This window comes from Podarcis melisellensis, assembly GCF_964234715.1.
Source record: "Podarcis melisellensis genome assembly, chromosome: 16".
Lineage (NCBI taxonomy): Eukaryota > Metazoa > Chordata > Lepidosauria > Squamata > Lacertidae > Podarcis > Podarcis melisellensis.
Genome location: NC_138533.1, coordinates 41,254,454 through 41,275,058, shown reverse-complemented (window position 1 = coordinate 41,275,058; position 20,605 = coordinate 41,254,454). Strand labels below are relative to the sequence as shown.

General features: G+C 48.0%; 1 protein-coding gene across 1 annotated transcript in view; it reads left to right on the top strand.

Annotated features, from left to right (window-relative positions):
- Positions 1 to 621: 621 nt before the first annotated feature.
- The window catches only part of MN1 (MN1 proto-oncogene, transcriptional regulator), a 35,389-nt gene continuing 15,405 nt past the window's right edge, over positions 622 to 20,605 (top strand). Inside the window, exon 1 of the mRNA XM_081892892.1 lies at positions 622 to 4,307. Coding sequence (XP_081749018.1) covers positions 929 to 4,307 — 3,379 coding nt within the window. The 5' untranslated portion in view covers positions 622 to 928. The remainder of the gene's footprint in view (positions 4,308 to 20,605) is intronic.

Below are 20,605 nucleotides of genomic sequence, written 5' to 3'. Positions count from 1 at the left end.
CTTTTCTAGTTCTGAAATCTCGAAGCCATCAGCAAGGAGGATAGTTCACATGAAAACTAATTACACAAAATCAATATTTAATCACAGCCCAGCATCCTGATCCTGCAGAAAAATCCTTTAAAAACTCTCCTGCCATATACAAAGACTTCTTCGGGGCCGCTTATTTATAGATCTCCTGGGGAGGCGGGGGAAGCGCCGGCGCTGCATTGGAAGGGCGGGGAGCTGCTCCCCTCTTCCCGGGGACCCCGAGTGGCCCCGAAGTTGCGCTCGCACCCAGGCGACGGGGATAAAGATTTCAGAAAGAGCCGCGCGGCTATTAAAGGTCACCCGACGGATTCGGGGCTGCCGGCCCCTTCTCCCCCCCCCCCCGCCGGCCCACCAATTGCTCTCTTAAGGAGGCGCCGCTGGGGCGCAGCCCGGCCGCCCAGCCCGCCGGCAGCTCCCTTTGGCGGGGGGGGGGGGCGACGCCGTGCGAGCGCGCGGCCGGGAGAGCCACCTTAAGGAGGAGCCCCGCCCCGCCGCGCGCTCATTGGCGCAGCCCGGATGGCTGGACGCGGCTGCTGAAATGCAAAACTTGTTGCTGTTTCTTGGGCGCGGGCGGAGAGCGAGCGAGCGAGCGCAAAAGAGGCAGGCGGGCGGGCGAGCGAGCGGGCGCCTGGCAGCGGCAACGCGACGAGGACGACCAGCGCGCCCGGCTCAGCCTCCCGCGGGCCATGAGGCGGAGCGCGCCTCCCGGCCAGCCGAGTCCGTGAGCTCCGGCGCCGGGCAGCAACTTTCCCGCAAGATGTGAGCCGGGCGCGCGGGGCGTCCTCCCTCCTCGCGTCGCTGCAGCAGCAGCAGCCCCCGGCTGGCCGCCCGCCCGTCATGGCCCCCCAGTGACGGACCGACCCGGCCGGCCAGGGACCGAGGCAGCAGCGGCGGCGGCGGGATGTTCGGGCTGGAGCAGTTCGAGCCGCAGGGCAGCGGGCGGAGCGGCGAGCGCGGCGGCGGCGGGGGCTTCGGGCCGGGCATGGGCTCGCACTTCAAGCCGCCCCCCTTCCACGGCGGGACCCCTGGAGGCGACGCGGGGACCCTGGGCGCCCTGGGCGAGCCCGCCTCGGCCATGCTGGCCATGAACTTGAACTTGCCCGGGGAGGCGTACGGCTTCCACGCCTCCCGCGGGGGCCACGCGGACCTGCAGCAGGCCCAGCCGGTGCACGGCTTCTTCGGCGGCCAGCAGCCTTCGCACGGCGCCCACCAGCAGCCGCCGCCGCCGTCGCACTTCGGAAGCGGCGGCTTCGGGGCCGAGCCCAGCGCCTCCTGCCTTCACGGCGGCCGGCTCCTCAGCTACCCAGGCGGCCAGCAAAGCTTCGCTGCCGACGGCTACGAGCAGCATCTGGCGGAGGGCCAGGCAGGCGCGGACGGCTTCGGGCAGCAGAGGGCAGGGCCCCTCCAGGACTTCCAGCCGCCGCAGCAACACCACAACCCCGGCGTGCCAGCGCCCTGCCTGCCGCTGGATCAGTCGCCCAACCGCGCGGCCTCCTTCCACGGCCTGCCAGGAGCCGCCACCTCGGAGCCGCACGGCCTCGACTCACAGAGGCGCCTCCCCAGCCAAGCAGCGGCCGCCGTGGAGTCCCTGGAGTACAGTTACCCGAGCGGCGAGAGTCATTTCGACCTGCCCGTCTTCTCGCCGTCGGAGACCGACGGGCAGCTGCCCCACTACGGGGCCAGCAGGCAGCAAGTGCCGCCAGGCGGGGGGAACTTCCCCGGGCCCTCCTCGGCCTTGCCCCGAGGGCCCGGCGGCCTCGGCAAGGTGCACCCCCAGCAGCAGCAGCAGCACGGGGGCGGCGTGTTTTTCGAGAGATTTGGGGGCGCTCGCAAGATGTCGGTGGGCCTGGAGCCGAGCCTGGGCGCAGGCAGGCACCCTTTAATGCAGCAGCCCCCGCCGCCGGGGGCCCTGCTGGCCAGACAGAACTCGTGCCCGCCAGCGCTGCCCCGGCAGCAGCCGTGCCCCGAGGGCAACGCGGCCAACCCCGGCCTTCAGGACGGCGGCCCCCTCCTGCAAGGCCAGCACGCGCAGTTCGAGTACCCCATCCACCGGCTGGAGAACAGGAGCCTGCAGCATCCGTACGGGCCGGGCGAGCCGGTCTTCAGCGTTCACCACCACCCGCCGGCTCAGCAGCCTCCCAGCCAGCGGCTGCAACACTTCGACGCCCCCCCCTACATGAACGTGGCCAAGCGGCCCCGCTTCGACTCCTGGAGCGGCGGCGGCGGCGGCAGCGGCAGCGGCAGCGGCGCGGGCATGCACAGCGCCAGCCTGGACAGCCACCTCTCGCCCTCGGCCGCCTACCCGGGTCTGCCGGGAGACTTCACGCCGCCGGGGCCCGAGAGCTTCCCGCCGCCGGGCGCCGACCACCAGGCGGCTCTCCAGCAGCAGCAGCAGCAGCAGCAGCGCCAGAACGCCGCCCTGATGATCAAGCAGATGGCGGCCTCTCGCAGCCAGCAGCAGCAGCAGCAGCAGCGCCTCCGCCAGCCCAGCCTGCAGCCGCTGAGCCACCACCACGCGGGCCACCACCACCACCACGCGGGCCACCACCACGGCGAGCCCGCCTTCGAGGCGCAGGAGGGCGCCTGGTTCCCGGCGCCGCATCCTCCCTCGGCTGCGCCCGGCGCAGGGGACTTGCTCTTCCGGCCAGGCGTGGGCGGCATGCCGGGCTTGCAGGAGCCGCCGCCGCTGCGGATTCCGTCGGGGGGCGAAGGACACGTGCCCTCGCCGGGCAGCCTGCACGGCCAGTTCGGCCTGAGCCCGCCCTCGGAGCGCAGCAGGCCGGGCCCGCCGGACTTCGCGGCCCAGCAGGGCTTCCCCTTCGGCGCCTCCAGCCGCCAGGCCACCCCGCACAGCGCCTCGCCCGCCTCCTACGGGCCCCCGACGGACTTCCAGCCCTCTGGGCCGCCGCCGCCCCGGCCGCCGCAGTCCAGCAGCAAGCTGGGCGCGCTGTCTCTCGGCTCCTTCTCGAAAGGGAGCGTGGCGGGCGGGGTGGCGGGGCCTCCCGGCGGCGGCGGCGGCGGGGCCCCGGGCCCCAAGGAGAGCAGCGGCCTCTTCGGGCAGAGCTGCCTGGCGGCCCTCTCGACGGCGTGCCAGAACATGATCGCCAGCCTGGGCGCGCCCAACCTCAACGTCACCTTCGGCAAGAAGGGCGCTCCGGCCGCGGGGAGCGGAGGCGTCGGGGCGGGGAGCGAAGGGCCCAAGCGGAGCAAGCTCGGACCGGCCGAGCCTCCCGAGCCGGGCAGCGGCGGACCTCAGCCGCCCGCGCCGGCCCCGCCGGCCCCGGGCGAGAGCGGCCTGTCCCCCAATTACTCGCCCGGCTCGGGCCCCGACGCCAAGGCAGGAGGCGGGCGCGGTCGGGGGCGCAGGAAACGGGACAGCGGGCACGTCAGCCCGGCCGCCGGAGGGGGCGGCGGCAGCAGCTTCTTTGACAAGTACGGCCCCACGGCCGGGGTGGAAGGCGGGAGTCCCGGGCAGGGGGCAGAAAGAGGGGGCGGCACTCCGCATCTCCACGAGCCCCACAAGGCGCTGAGCTCGCCCCCGTCGGCTTGGGCCAAGGGAGGCGGCGGCGGCGGCGACCTCCTCCTGCCTCCGCCGCCGCCGCCTCTTTCCGAGCAGCCCGAGCTGCTGCCCTCCCTGGAGAAGGCGGACTCCTGCTCGCCCCGCGGCGCAGGCGACTTCCCCGACGAGGCCGGCAACGAGGACGAGGTGTCGTCGAGTTCCGACAACCAGCTGGCCAAGGGCTGCCCGGCGGGGCGCAGCCCGGTGCAGCCCCGTCCGGGGGACCACGCACTACTGAACGGACAGAAGGCCTCCCTGGCCCAGCTCAGCCTCCACGCCGGCGCAGGCAGCAACTCTACCTCCAGCCCCGACAGCTACGGCGGCGGCCCCCCCGCCGGCGCCCCGGTGCAGGACGAGATCCACCCGCTGGAGATCCTGCAGGCGCAGATCCAGTTGCAGCGGCAGCAGTTCAGCATCTCCGAGGACCAGCCGCTGGGCCTCAAGAGCGCCAAGAAGCCCCCCGACGGCCCCGCCGGAGCCGCGGGCGGCGGCAGCCAGAGCGGCGACAGCGCCGAGCTGAGCAGCTGCTGCGCCGCCGCCAGCGCCGCCGTCGAGAGCGGCAAGGGCGCCATGAGCACCATCGACCTGGACTCGCTGATGGCCGAGCACTCGGCCGCCTGGTACCTGCCCGGCGACAAGGCCCTCCTGGAGGGGCAGGACGACGACGACAAGGCCCTGGCGCCCTGGGAGAAGGCCAAGCCGCCCAACCCCAGCAAAGAAGGTACGGGGCGCGCGGAGGTGGGGGGGCGGCTTCTGGGGCGCCCCTTCCAGGCAGATGCTGTGCAGAAAGGGGGCGGCAGGAACCCCCTTGCAAGGCTAGGCCAGCACAACCCGAAGGCAGGTGGGAAGTGGACTCCAGCCCTTGGCGGCCGTGGCCTTCCTGGGTCCCGGGCAGGTGGAGGCGGAAGCAGGCTGCGGGAGGATCAGCCGCAAAAACCTGCGCCAACTAATGTCGGCCCCGTTCCCTCCGACCCCCCCCCCTGCCTTTCCTTGTGCTTGAGAAATGGGGGAGGAGCGGCAGAAGGCCGAGCTAGTATTTTTTATGTCTCTGCCGCACTGCCTGTGTGATGTGCAGGGTAAGTTTCCAACAATGGGATGTATGTTCTTGCCAGGATAGCTGCTTTAGGAAAAGCCAGCTTCTTGGAGGCTCATGTGTGAATGATCCCTTTGAGGTTTCCCACATGTGCCCTTTGCTGTGCTGGGGTTTTGCTCCCTCCGCCCCCGCAGAATTATCAAAAGGTACTCATGGCGACATCACGTAGAGCAGGCTCTTCCAGCATATTTTCCTGACTCTTTCAAATAAGCGCAGTGCATTGCATACACAAATGCACTTCCGTAGCATTTAAGTAAGAGAGGAAAGGAACTGTGTGCCTGGTTAAATTTCTTCATTCATCTTAGGAATCTCTGGTTTCCTTCTTGTTCCTAAGGTGCATTTGATTTATTCCAATTCAGGTGTTGCATTGAAGTAATTAAATATAGTAATAAATAAAAAAGTTAGAGGAGCAGACATTGCTTAGATTTTCATTTTTAGGTCAGACTTAAAATGTGTTGAGGGCTAAAGCTAGCCAGTTACAATGCCAGTTACATTTGGTGGAACTCTAGGTGAGTGAGTGGAAAGGCAGGGCAGCAGGACCTGGTGAACTGGGACCAGGCACTTCTTCATTCGCTCATTAGGATGTGGAATTCAGTAGATGGGCAGGATCCCTGTGGAACAGGATAAGGAGCTGACTATGGGGGAATACTAGCCATCGGTCTTCCTTTTTTGTGGTTGTTTTTCCAGCATCTGCTCAGAAAAAGTTTTTGTTTTGCTTTGTTTTGAGCCTTGTGCTTTTAGGGTATGTGGAAAGGTTTCTAGGAGGCTGTTGGAGAAACTCCCTGCTCCACTGGCTTTCGTGTCTTTGGCTTTGTGGAATCTGAATGCTGCCTTTGCTGTTTGTCTCTTTGTTCCCTGGCAATGCCAGTGCAGGGAGATTCTTTTTCTGAGGCAGAGAGTGCTTAGCATGCGCGGCAGATGCCGGGAAGCCCATCAGCATTCTTCAGGCTTCATCCAGGCAAGGACATAAATTGGTTTGTTTGGGGGGCTGCCTTTTCCATTTTTAAATGGAGTTTCACACAGCATCCTTCTCCTGGCTCCTTCTTTTATTGTTTCTTGTACACAACATCTAGATCTGACTGGATCAATAGCTAGTTAGCACAAATCACAGCTCCCGTCACCTCTACCTTGCCAGACGCACACCTAAGTGCAGACATGCACACACTTGTTCCCTATAAGTACAATCGGATTGGAAAGGAGAGAAATAACTTGACCATCTTAATTTGTTTCTAAGAAACACACAGGTGAAAAACTTCTGAGCTCTGCTTTGCTTCATATCAGTGATGTTTTGAGGTCACACATTGGCCACAATTAAGCAAAAGAGTTAGGCGGGTTTAAGCCTGATATTTGCATGATTTTCATTTCCAATGATTCCTGCCATTGTTATGTGATTTATGACAACTTTAAAGGCAGCAGCCCTTATTGTTCATACCATGCTAAAAAAAGGCACTGTCACTTAATCTGCCAGCTTTCTGAGCAGAAAGCTACCATCGTATTACTGGGTCTAAAGTTAAACGTAACATACTGATCTAACTTTGCCAATGGTATGAGTAGAAAAACGTAGCCAATTTCTGAAACTTTGTCCTTAAGAAGGCTAACAGAGGTATGTAGAGAATTACAGTAGGTGTTCTTGCCAAAGGTTACCAAATATTTCAGGATTTATGCAGCTGAACAAATAACCATCTACAGGAGGAAAAGGGGCAGTCTTTACATCTTTTTTTAAAAAAAATCTACCAAATATAATATATTTATTTTGGTCCAAAGACCCACAAAAACATTTTCAAAAGCAAAATAAAGCAGAAAATCAGGGAAAGGATTCCAAGGCAGTCACTCTGCTTTATCCAGAGCATGTAGGTTTCTATTTCTTATTACTTCCGAGAGGACAAATATATATTAGAAGTCAACCAGGACCTTTAAAACAGAGCCTATTCACACTTTGCTGCTGCATCATTTTTTAAAAAAATGGTACATAAAATGAAACAAAGCTAAACATTTATTTTGAAGTGTTCATGCAGTGCAGTGCTGCTATTCTGTGAGTTTGTGAGTGAAGAATAATGCGATTGGAAGCTACTGGACTTTGGAAGTTAGGCTGTGCCTTGTTTCTGAGGATTTCTTGGAAACACTTGGTCATTAAGAACTTCAGACATAAGCATCTTCCTTTTTTCCAAGCTTAGCTGCAGTTTTAACATCGACTGCAGTGTAAGAATTCATCCCCACCCCTCTCTCTCTCTCTGTGCGTGTCATATATCCCATAGCTATTCTAATTATAGCAGTTAACAATCTGTGAAGACCTTTTCTTACTGGAGAAATGCACTGTTGAAATCAACTACCATATCTCATTTTTGTTTATTTTATTTGTATAGATGTGTTTTTAGGTTTCTATTGGTTTTGTTATAATTGGCTTTAATGTTTATGCTCTTTATGTAAGTAGTTTTGGGTCAGTTTTGTGAGAAAGGTGCTTAATAAATATAAATAATGTTATATATTTGAAGGCAGCCCTGTTCAGGGAAGTTTTTAATATTTAACGCTGCACTGTATTTAACACTTGATTGGGAGCCGCCCAGAGTGGCTGGGGAAACTCAGCCTCATGGGCGCGGTATAAATAAATTATTATTATTATTATTATTATTATTATTATTATTATTATTATTTAAAATTTGTTTGTGTAGATATAACACATGGGTCTATATTTATGAATAACCTTGTTGAATTTGTGTATGTCAGAAATTTAATACAGATCTCATACAGGTTTAAAACTCTAGGAAGCCAAAATAAGCAAAACCCATACCTTTTTTTAAAGACTGGACTAGAATCTTCCATAGTGACTCCTAGCAGCAAAGGATGACATTTCAGTAGCAAACATCTGATAGGGCCATTTACAGTTAAAACAAACTTGGAAAGGCAGTATCAGTTTATCTATCTGTCCTTTGCTCTGGAACAGTTCCACAAAACTCAATGGGAGTGTTTCTGAGATGAATGGAGTGAGGAGATATTCTGGGTTACAGTCTCAGGGCTGTTTCCCATGTGACAGCAGGGAGAATTCTGTATATTTTGCTCTTACTACTCACATTTAGAAAGTATCGTAGAGCAGAATGAGACCTTTGTACCATTTATATGTATGGCGGTGTACACATTTTATTTCTAAGTGGAATTTATCTTTGAGTATAAAAATACCAGTATGGAGTGATGCTAGATTCTGTCTAGAAATAAGCTCCCCTGCATTCGGATCCTAGACACTTTCCTGAGAAGGAAATTTCCTCTTATTTACTTGGGAGTATATTGCCAACTTAAATCAAGGTGACATTTTTCCTTGTTTGGGTATATAGAGTCACGTTTGTTGCACACGCTATTTCTTTCATGAATAAGCAAGAAAAGTGCTACAAAGCCCATTCTTTCTGTTCAATTTCTTCTGTCCTCGATTTCTTCATTATAACTTCTTAAGATCCATCTCAGTTGGACACACACCCCTGACGTTGTCCCATAGGAACAGGCAACCTTAAACAACTTAGGTGGCTGTCAGGCAAAATGTAAATAGATGTGGTTACGCTCTGCAGCCGTTGCATTTTTATTCACAGGCCTTTGCAGTGCATTTAGCTCCTGTTTGTTGGTCTGGAAGCATGTCATAGCTCTCATAAACCTGTCCTTGTAACTAGGCAGCACATGGAGCAGACAGAACTCTGAACGGGACAACCTGCTTAGCATGAAACGTTTATTTGTGCCCTGAATGACGGGCTGGATGAGTCTGTTGGGCCAAAGCTGTGGCCTCTTTCATCTCCTAGTGTAGTCTTGGGTAGTCTTTATTTTTAAAGTTTCTGATCTGCATGAGGGAATAGCTTCGCTTGTTGAGACTTGTTTATAACTTGCAGAAAATTCCAAGCACCCTCAAAAAACAGTACCGTATTTAGGTTGAAATTGATTTACGACGTAAGAGCTATTATAAACAGGTAACCTGACTAAATACTGCCATTGTCATAAAACTGTGAATCCCAATTTTTTGGTTTCAAAGCAGTACTTAAACTTATGTGAGGTATTTTAATAGCATTGACAATGTAGCTTCCATCACCAAGTTGTTACATGATACAGTCCATTGATATGAAATATGCATCATTAATAAATGATCCGGTTTAGTAGTGTGATTTATGATAAAAACTCACCTGTGGAAAGAGATTAAGATAGTCATGTAGTTCGAGTTTCACATTTAACAAGCTTTAAAAAAAATTATTTGTGCAATATATTTTTTTAAAAAAATGAAATAAACCAAACTTCTTTTACGTGATTTAATTTAATTCATTTGTTAGCCAGCATCATACTTTTGTCTCTCAACAGTGAAGTATTTCACAGTCATTTGATTGGGAAAATACTTCTGGTCAGTCTTTTCATTTGTCTTTCCTGTCTTCTGTTTTCTGCATTTCTGGACGCTTCTCAGGAGAAAATGTGCATAGTTTTATAAAACAGCTGGTGCTGAAGAATTGGGGCTGTAAGTATAGAATGGTTAAAACCTTTCTCCATGTTTATCTGTGAGAATAACTGGAGGTAGTTTACATCTGCTGACTGACATAAGCACAAATAGCTTTGCATTGAGTTTAGCCCCCCCCCCCCCTTTAAAAACCTTAAATCTCAGTTTGTGGCACATTTGTGGTGCTACATGTAAACTGGAATTTTAATTTGCACATCAAATTGGAGCAAGCAGGAGAATTTCCCCCGTGTTCTCAACATGCTGTGTGAAAGTATGTTCTGTTGCCTTGAATTGTTGGGCATTAAATTTGAGTAGCATACTCCAGATTAACACAGGGAATGTGTTGCATAGTGAAATCAGGTTTAGGAGAAATTGTTTATGTTTAGAATTGAGTTTTTCTGAAATGCAAATACTAGGTGTCATTTAAATGTACTGATTTACTATTTACTTATACAGTACGATTTTGTAAGAATCTTACAATAAAAATGGTTTGCATGAACTGCAGAGGAGGAGGAGGATAATGAGGATGTGGGTAACGTTTTAATACAACCCAATGACACTTTAGTGCTTCTCCCGTACATACAGAAGTATTCGTAGACATATAAATTTACACACTACTACTACTACTACTACTACTAATATAATTATTTCTACCCCACCTACCCAGCTGGGTCTCCCCAGCCACTCTGGGCTGCTTCCAACAGGTTAAAAATATATTAAAGGTACAAATACCGAGCAACCACTATCTTACTGGAATGCAGCCTGTGTTTCCACATAATCCAAATCACATTTCATAAAATGAGCCTTGCCTTCCCCCCTCCCCCCCTTTCTACAGAATAATTTATTTGAGTTCCCACTGTAGATTTTTGAAACTGCATTGGACATTTAGAATATCTTATGTGGGAAACTTGGCTTTCTTGTAACCTTTGTAGTGCTTCTCCTGCAGCTCATCTTAAAGCAGGAAAGCACTATTTGCCTAACGGTGTAAATGTGTGTTGACTATGACAATCTATGGTTTATTTTGGTGAGCAGGAGCAAGCCTTCCACTAGCCTTCTCTAGTTATTTTTGCACATTACAGGAATCTTTGGAAGAGTGTTAACTTTAAAAAAAAAAATCCTGCTTAAAATTGGAAGGTGGGCAAAAGCTTCTTCAGTGATATTCTAAGAATATTTTTCTTTGATTAGCAATACATTTGGAACCTGACTTGATTACCTGCTATTTATAGTCTGTATTTTAAAATTAAGTATTAATTGGGGCACAGGCAGTCTAGAAATGTGATGTAATTATATTGCCTAATAAAGTTCTAGGCATTGGTCTATTGTTGTATTACGGCCTCTAGTTTTCATTAAAAATGGGTGGACAACCTCAGTTGTTTTTAGTGGTGTAAAGCATGTGGGAGAAAAGCCCGTTGCAATATCCAGTTTGCGCATGAATGGGATAACTGGGATGAGGTGCTCCCTTCCCTCTCTCCCCCTCGGGCCCTTTCTGCTCCAGTGTGGCAGTCACATTTCTTTCAGCACGACATACATTTCAAGATTACGTGGCAGAGATCGTCAGATTCCTCTTAAATCTTGGGCTGTGTGAATTTTACTAGCTGGAGGGATAATCCATTAATTTTAACTAGCTGGTTTTCTTAATGCTTCAAAGGGAGCAACTTAGATGATACTGCACTGCAAAAATCATTAGCCAAAAGCCTCTAATTGTTAGCTCCTTGGCTTTCAAATGATGGAAGTGATGTTTAGTTTTTATGCGGAACTGAGTCGCCTGGACCTCCTCAGTGGAATTTACTACGTGGAGGCACCAGTTGGATGTTACAAGGGATTGTGTAAGTTAATGCTCAGAGTTTGATGCTGAGAAGGATTTGTTCCCTACATTTTCTTTTTAGAGCTTTTGGGTCTGTGTGGGTTCTAGAGGTCATGTGTGGCTGGTGGGTGTGTATCTTGTGTTGATATGGGAGCCTTTTAAACCTGTTTGTAGCCGGCAATAATTGCACCTAAGATAAATTTGCAATGTGGGTTCTCTCGGCTTTGTTTAGGGACAAAAGCACTACTTGGAATAATCTGTAGATTTATTGGTTTTTAATAAATAAATTATAACAACTTCTGTTAGGTATTGGACTAACCTGAGATATTAAGTGCTGAAGACTTTTGCACAAAGAAGACTTTGTCTGAATAATTTATTTTTATGTGGGACCATTGTTGGTCTCAAAAAGCTGAGAACACTCCTTAAATAGCATCAAATGTTGCCGACATTGAGACCCTAATATTTTACCTGGTGGAGTATAGTTCCAATAGGTTGAAGATGTAATGGTTAGAGTAATTATTGCTCAAGGAGAGCTCATATGCTGTTTTAGCTTGTTTTTTTTTAATGTAAATAGTTTCTTTGTGCCTTGGACACATTAAGTTTTGCAAGAGTAGAAATTTTAAGGGTATCTTCCCACTAGAAATCCATTTAAAAACATAGCTTAAAAACACAGTAATCAGATTTATTTGGTATTGTGGCTTTTTTTTAATTAAAAAAATAAAATCCAGTTCAGCACAGAAAATTGCTCCTGCTCTGAGTGTCACAACACTTTCCCCTCTCAAAGTGCAACAGTTCATTTGAGGTTATATGCAAAAGCAACAAACCTCAAGGCTCTGGATAACTGCAGAGGTTCTCATCAGAAGATCACTTTCATTCAGAACGTAGCTCTTCTGCGTTGCGCTCCTTGTGCTGGATTTGTTGCCCTTGTGTGGGATTCTCGGTAGCCCTTGAGCCCCAGTGCACAACATCAGAGCTCCAGACCTCACAGGACCCAACTAGATGTGACATGATAGGATATTTATTAAGTGATTTCCTGACCTCTTTTTCTTTGGCAGATGCAGTCACGTTGACCCCAATTTGGATTGGGGTCCACAGCAAGGGGCTTTTAAATCCTTCCCTTGCCTCAGTTTTCAAATTTCATCCCTTCTTAGAGTTGCTAGTAGCAGTGGAGGGGAAAATATGCAGGCACAGACCTCTTGGCACCTGTTTCTTCTACTTGCCTGGGCTCAATTGCCTGAAAAAGAGCTGTTGGGAAACTGATGCAAAATCTGGTTTTTCTTTTAAAAGAATGGGGATTTGATAATTGAAATGCTTTCTTGCACTCCAGTCAATGGCAAAGCATCTTTAGAAATTTCAGGCCAATTTTAGGTAAATTTTAATTGCTGAAGAAAAATGGCTTGGAGTAAAACGTCAACCAGCTACCTTTCTAAATAATAATAATAATAATAATAATAAAAATCTTGTAACTGCTTCATCTAAGGCTAAGCAAACAAAAAATGGAGATATACCTTCGATTTGGGAGAATTTGTTGTCATTTAATGTTTAAATAAAAGATGGGGGTGGTGTCAGCCCCTTTGCTAATGTGAATATATTGAAAGGAACATGAACTATTAACACATGTAGAGGAGAACTAAATTAAGTTTTGGAGTGCCTGAGGCTCTGGCGATTCTCCCGATTTTTCCCAGTGTGTTCAATGATATGACCCCCCCCCCAATGCAATTTACATCTTCACACTGGAATGAAGAGGAGAACAGATAATCTCCTTCATCGCACAGAATCCGGAGCATGCGGTGGACGGGTGGGGGGCAGAATGGCTACCTAGAGCCTCTTGACATGTTAGTATTTAACATTTCTTTGTGACTTTAAAGATGACCCACAGCTCAGTTAAAGCAGCCTCATTTTTTAATTTATTCTCTGGCACTTTGACCTCCAGGGTTATATCTCAAGGCAGAGGACTGGGCTGTTTTGGTCCCATAACAGTGATATCTGTGTTGAATTTTAAGGACAATGTGGCTCAAGAGAGATTGTTTTAGCCCAAGTCAGTCCCTCAGCCGCCCCGTATATTTTCCCAGTGAGCAGTCGGTCTTTTAACACCAACTAGTTGTTCTGCAGCTGATGTTGGCATTGTGAGGTGAACTGCAAATCAGAGAGAGATGCAATTATGTCCCAACAGGAAAGAGAGAGACTGTTGGGCACCAGAGCAATCTGCATACTTTTGGTATTGATGTTCACACCATGCAGTGCTTCAGACTAAAACACTGCCCTGCCTCTACTTTGACAGTTGCAGATTGATCATGCCGCCATGAAAGGCACTTGAGGAAGTTTTCATGGGGTGACATTTCCCTTTTGGAGGTGCCATCCCATCTTTCTCCCTCTATGTAAAAAAGAAAAGGGTACTAGACCAGCAATCTGAACCTAAGCAAGGGAGCGGGGAACAGAATCAACTAGGCAATGTTTTGAACTCAGATTTCTGGTTGCAAAAATGGATCCAAAATGGACTCTTTCACTTCTTTCTGGAGTAGCTGAAAGGCAAAGCTCAAATTCCCAATATCTCCTTCAGACAGAACAAAAAAAAATTTTTCCCTTCCAGTAGCACCTTAAAGACCAACTAAGTTAGTTCTTGGTATGAGCTTTCGTGTGCATGCACACTTCTTCTGTCTGATCCTTCAGACAGGTTCTCACTCCTTTATTTCTGAAACTAGCAATTCTTTGTTTGCTTGATCACAGCTAACGCACGGTTGTACGTATTGGTGATACGGTATGCTGGAAGTGTAAATAATGCAGAAGTGTAACAGCGGGTATCTAAACTGGGCAGTTCCAATTTACATTAACTGGTTCTTAGTGAAGATTTCTGTATGTGTGCTTGGGGAAGGCAGGGAGTTAGGCTATTTCCATCCAACTAAGACAAATATATAAGCCAGCGAATGACTTTGAAAACACTGGGAGCTCCATGACTCTCACTTCATGAAAGCAGCAGAGGGAATCTAATTACTGCTAGTCGCCAACTCTTGAATGCTGGCCTCATGTTTGATCAATGAAAGAAAACCCAATCCATTACCCGCACTTCCCCATAGATGTGCTCCGTCTGACTGTTCTTTCAGATTCCAGCCACAGCCACTGAACCAGTGCTGCTTATGTCATAACTTTTCCAAACGGTGGAATTTCAGGAAGTATGAGACATTCTGATATTCCATGCATGGGGTGGTGTGCCAGCAAGAATGGTAACTCATTCAACCCAAGTTTGATCATAGCTGTTCTGAAAAGGTGAGGCTTGAAAACTCAAATAAATGCCACTGTGCTCCTTCATTCTTTTCTTCCAGCCTGCCTTCAGTTCTGGCGGTGGGGGCAATATTTAATTCATTTCAGCTGTTTGCAGAATGAACAGCTTCAGGCCAGATTATGAGATGATGGCAGTTGGCATTTCTAAAGTTTGGAAATGAAGCTTTCTTGACCCACCCACCTTCATGCATATGCACTTTTAGGGTTGCAACTGATATATCTAGATGAATTGTCTGAAGGATGCTTCTTTGCTTTTCTATCTCTATTTATTTATTTTATCTATCTATCTATCTATCTATCTATCTATCTATCTATCATCTATCTATCTATCTATATCTATTATTTATTTATTTATTTATTTATTTCTGGGTATTTCTAGCCCTTTACTAACTGGTCCTAAGGCAGAAATACAACAATAAAGCAAGAACAAATGAATAAACAATAACTGTGTGCACATCATAATTAAAACATCCTTATTTGGATATAATCTGGAGCGGTAGCCTTCTTCAGGAAGAGTCTCTTGGTTGAATGTTGTCTGTACACACGTAAATATATCTGAGTTTTGCCAAGTCTAAATTTATCCTGACCTGTCATCCTTTGATTGTTTCTTTGAAATCCATTTGTGTAAATGACTCAAATTTTTTGGTTGCAAATTGGCAGAACTCGGAAGAGAGTGGCTGGCGAGGGTGGGGGGGAGCGTCACTTGAGGTTGGTTTGGATGGATCCTGCAGTTTAATTTTTATGTTTGCCTGTGCGGAAGGGTTTGGCGGCTGAAGGGCCTTAAACTTCAAAGGGCTTCCAAGTGGAAGTTGCTGCTTTGTCTCACCCTGGGATTGTACACAATAGCCCAGCTAGGGAACGGCAAATAGAAGATGGCTGCCTGTCTGATGCAGCAGTGGTGCGAGACTGGTATTTGCGGTTACAGAGCTTATTACCATGCTTTAGTTGCAGGTTTCCTCCACCACCACCAGGACTCTTCTGTGGTGGCACCTGGTTGAGGTGGGCTCCTAACCAGCGCTGTTTTTCTAGAAGGAGATGCTGGAACTCACCATGAACGCCTCCCTTGTTCTCTCATAACGGCAATGGCGCCTGCCTGAGAGGTGGCGGAACTGAGTTTTGGTGAGTTCCAGCTGAAAAAAAGTCCTGTTCCTCACCATTTCTTGGTATGCCTGGGGACTGTGCTGGTGTCTTTCTCGTGCCAGGGTTAGGGGAATGCATTTCTGTTCACCTGGGCTTTTAACTTTGTATTTACAGTGCTGTTGTTTATTTAGTGGGGCTTTTGTGCTCTGTGTTCTGCTGTTGTGTTCCCTATTTCTGAATCTGATTTATTTGGTTTTAATGTTTTACAAGGCTCCGGAGACATTTTTATGGAGCTGTGGGGTGTGCATTTAGGAAATGAGAGAGAGAGAGAGAGAGAGAGAGAGAGAGAATTTGAAAGACGGTTGAATTTAAAAATCTGGACAATATCATTATTGATTTTAAATGATATGGAAAAGGCTGTAGTCCTTAATTCAGCTCTGGGATGATAGTGTTATTTCAGAAAGATTAATTGCCACAGTTAGGTAAAGGTAAAGGGACCCCTGACCATTAGGTCCAGTCGTGACCGACTCTGGGGTTGCGGCGCTCACCTCGCTTTATTGGCCGAGGGAGTCGGCATACAGCTTCTGTGTCATGTGGCCAGCATGACTAAGCCGCTTCTGGCGAACCAGAGCAGCGCACGGAAACGCCGTTTACCTTCCCGCCGGAGTGGTACCTATTTATCTACTTGCACTTTGATGTGCTTTCGAACTGCTAGGTGTGCAGGAGCAGGGACAGAGCTATGACAGCTCACCCCATTGCGGGGATTCGAACCACCGACCTTCAGATCGGCAAGCCCTAGGCTCTGTGGTTTAACCCACAGTTCTGGGATGATAGTGTTATTTCAGAAAGATTAATTGCTACAGTTACTTTCAGCTAAATACGACATGTGGAATACCCAAACTGTGATTATGAATTTAAGTGGCATTGCTGAAGGCACTTGCTGCCCATCCAGGCTGCGATCCTGCTCCCCGAGAGCAGCGTCTGCAGGGCAAAGTGCCTGTACAGGTGGCTCCATCATGTGGAGGCAGAAATCCAGGCTCAGCCAGAAAGGGGGGGGGCGCTTTGCTGAGCTTTTGTGAAGTTTCTGTTAATCTTGCTGCTTCTCATTCTGCCTCTTGGACCTGATGTTTAACTGGACATCCCACTGTCAATCGCTCTGTAGGATTGCCACAGTAGAGCATCTCTACAGTCTTTGATCTTGGCGGAAGCAGCCCGTGTGTGAAAACAAGAATTTGCTTCTGGCACTAACTTGCATGGCCTCCGTTTAGCCCTTTTCCAGAGGATGGGTCATGGGGAGGAGAGCATTATTCATTTATTTAAAATCTTTAATACTCTGCCCTTCAGTTTGACAACTTGCACAGCAATTTGCAGCTGGCATTTAAAAGCAAATACCTCCCCCCCCGAAAAACACACATTTGATTTAAAAAATAAATAACATGCAGTGAATACAGTGAAAGAGCAGAACACCGGAGCAAAAGCAGCAAGGACAATCCCATACAAATAATCAAAATACAAAATACAAAAAACCAAAGTCTTCAGCAGGAGGGCCTAATATACAGCAGCACCTGCCAGTCCCCCTGCTCAGAGCCTTCCACCAAGGAGGTCTCCTCAGCCTGGAAAAGGACCTTTCTCTGTCTGCTGCCCACCTAACCTCTGAAGGTGGAGGTGCCCAGGCCAAGCCCTCAGAAGGCAGCATTCCTGTTTGGGCATTTTTGCATGGGAGCCTCTGGTCCTGCTTCTCCAAGGGAAGGAAGAAGGAAAAAGAGCCTTGTTGCCATTGCGATTATTGCGGGCTTGTTTTTTGTTGGCATGGTGAAATGAGAAATGAGAAGGCCTCACAGGGGGACTGTGGTGAGGAGAGGAAAGCTGCAAAGACTCCCTGCTTCTCCCCAGTGTCTCTTGAACTACATATCTTCCAAATTTCAGACTGGCTCCTGAAATGCTATGGCCCTGATTACATGGGTGTGTTTTTAAATCCTTGTAAGGGAGCTTAGTCTCAGGAGTCCGTTATTTCCAAGAGTGGGAGGTAGAAACAGGGGAGAAATTTGGACCACTTCACATTTCAAGGTGCTTCTATGTAATTTGCACTTTCCCAAACAAGACACAAACAGAAACATTAGCCACCCTTCAAAATTCCACACTTCTTCAAATTTTGTGGTGCAGTACTCCAAGTGATGTGTACAAAAATGCATTTGCTAGGGTAAAGTGGGCATAAAATGCCTATATTATTGAAAATAACATACAAAAATGAATTAGAAAAAAATTGCACTAAATGCTGATGAGTTTGACTCCACCCAACAGGGACTCCTTGTGACATTTGCCCAACCACCCATAGTCAATGCAGCTTTTCAGATTGCAAGATTCCCCTCTTATGTGGGGAAAGGCCGGAGCCAGCTGCAGATCCAGTCACCAGAATCTTTGAAAAGGAAGGACCAGGAGGCCTCTTAGCCTGAGACTCTGCAGAGCTGCTGCCAGTCAGAATCTATAGGGTGCTGCAATAGAATGGACTATGGTCCATTTCAGTATAAGACCGCTTTGTATGTGTTCAAAGAGCTGCATTTTCCCTGCAGCAGTTATATTGCAGTTTTGAACCCTGGAAATCTTTATATCCTCCAGACAGAAGCGTTTCCTGAATCTTGGAAATGCATATTTGGAACCTGAGTAGCAAATGTATGATCACTGTCTATAAACAGATTGTTTTGGAAAGCCTTTCTTTTGTGTGAGGTGGTTATGGGCAAACACTGTGTTATGTGCAGAAGTATGAGCCTTTGTTTCTGTGTGCTTGTTATTTCTTACTTTGTAAGTGACTGCGGGGAGTGGGAGAGTGCATGGCTATTGGCTTTCCTGCCATTTACTTGTTCCTAAACAGTCTTTGGGGGAAGTTCTTTTGCAAAGTTCAAAATGCCCATTTTCCTACTTCCTTAATGTGAGTCGCGGCTGAAATGCAACATATAGTTGGCCTTTGATTTGTCCTCATCTCCCTTTGCACCAGCTTCCAGTGGTTTGCTTATATACACTTTATGTGATGCTTCTGCTGGAATAGATGTCATGGGCTATTTTCCCAAATATTTAACACTGTTTCTGCTGTCAGGCGTGGTCCACAAACCACCTGTTACAGCCTTATTTTTTTAGAAGTATAAATAGGGGGAACGTAACTCTTGCTTCCTGGCTCTAGGAACTAATTTCACATTCTTCCTAAATAAATAAGCTTTCAGGTTGTATTATTGCTATCTCTAGTCACATTTGGAGAGCAGGCAGGTCTGAAGTGGCATGCAGTCACTTGTGTGAGAATTAGTAGAAAAGGTTATCAGTGAGTTGACCATTTTATGTTCTCTCCTAACCTGCTCAGCAAAATGTGGGGAATAGCCCAACGTCTGGTTAATCTAGAGTACTGTACTTGAGCATCCCACCTCTTGGGGGATTCACGGCAAATCTCTTATACCAACCAAGTTAAAGCTATAGCTGAATACAAGAGATTTTGTAAGTACCTGATGAAGATGACACTTTATTGATTGCACAGTATAGATAAATTGGCCCAGATTCACAGCTCTTTGCTTGAGTTGATATATTGTTGTTTTTAAACATACATATGAGAGTGCCATAAACACCAGGCCCCTTTTGCTGGGAGCATGTCTGTATAACATTGAATTTAAAATTCACTTTTGAATTTGCCATTGCTGAATGAATAAATTAATCCATGCCTGGAGCTTTTTACTCTACAAATCCTGCCAAATATCATAAGGAGACTCTTCTACTGCTGGGTCCTTTTGCCAAGAGGCTTATCTGACCCTGGAGAAATGCTTTTGTTGTGTCATGTTCCTGAGGCTGAAAAGATTTGTTTTGTCTCAAGGCTTTTAGTGCAGAATATGGACACAGCATTTCTGCAAGGAGGCTCAGCACTAAAACTCTGCTTAGCAGGTTTTAGTGCTGAGCATTGGCTGGTGGATGCTGGTGGTAGTTGGTTTATATAGAATTTTTACACGGAGTGCTTTATGTTGCCTGTTCCTGTGCTTAACTGCAAGACATCTATTCATAAGACTGAATGTTCCAGATGCAGAGGCCGAGAGTGCTTGACTCACTTGAGATAGGTCAGGGAGCCAGTAGGTGGCTGAGGTTTGAAAACATCAGGTCCATGTCCCAAGTTCTTCTCCCCTAAATCCCCCTGGTGTTTGGTTATGGCTCACTCTCACCAGTGAGTCTCGGTGTGGGTATTTTCGGACACCTCAGCATAGTGCGCCAGTGTTGTTGACTCTGGTGTCATGCCATCCTGGGTTATTAGCTGGCTTTTGTAGAGATGAATATAGATTCTTCTGTTCCGTAGCTTTCCTGTAAGATTGGAAGGAACAGTTCCCTGCTTTGTGTAATGGCCCTTCTTCTACTGACGTCCGTGTTTGTAAGATAAAGAAACCTATTTGGCTTACAGTAAGCAAATGCAAAGGACTCAAACACGCACCTCCTGGCACAAAAATATATATCAAATTTTGACTTTAATGTGTCTGTGTTTATCATTAATAAATAAACCTCTCTAGCCTAAGAAGACTTAGGAAAAGCCCCTGCTTTTAAGTAGATATTTATTTGCTTCAATTTATAGGGAAAACCTGTATTGACTGTCTCACAGTTTGCCAGAGAGAGAGAGAGAGAGAGAGATGCAATAAATTGTTTTTTCTTAAGTAGCTAAGCTACTGAAACAAAAGTTCTTCAGTGCTGAGAGCAGATGTGTTGAGGGTAGGCTATCTTCTCCTGACGTTTCCTTATTACAAATGATTTCTCTTGCAAAATCCCCCTTGGTTTTGCAGATATTTCCATCTTACTCCATTTAAATGGCAAACACCGTTTATGTTTCTGATAGTGCTCGCAAGTCACATCATTGTGTGCTCATTTGAATGTGCTCTTGTGCAGAGGTGTTCTTCAGCATTTCTAACTCCCATTGTGTGAGTTCTCCACTGTGTTTTACCCTCAAGCAGAGATGGGCACACATTTTGTTCAAGCTTGAACAAAAATCAGATCAGTTCCCAGCAACTTAAGTATGTGCATAGTGGGGTTGAGGGCTATTTCATTAAGCTTTAAATTATTTCAGTGGACAACAGTTTATCCGTAAAGTCCCCAATTTTGCTTGGTTTAGAGAACAAAAGATGTTGCCCTGATGACAGAGGAGCCATTTACAAAAATAATTGACAAAAGTTGGCCAAACAGTAGATGAGCAGCTGAACCTGGGATGCAGGAATATAATTTAATTAATTAATACTTTCCCCAGTGTCTTCTGTTTGCTTTTATGCCCAGTGGCAAATGCTTTTTGACATAGACTAA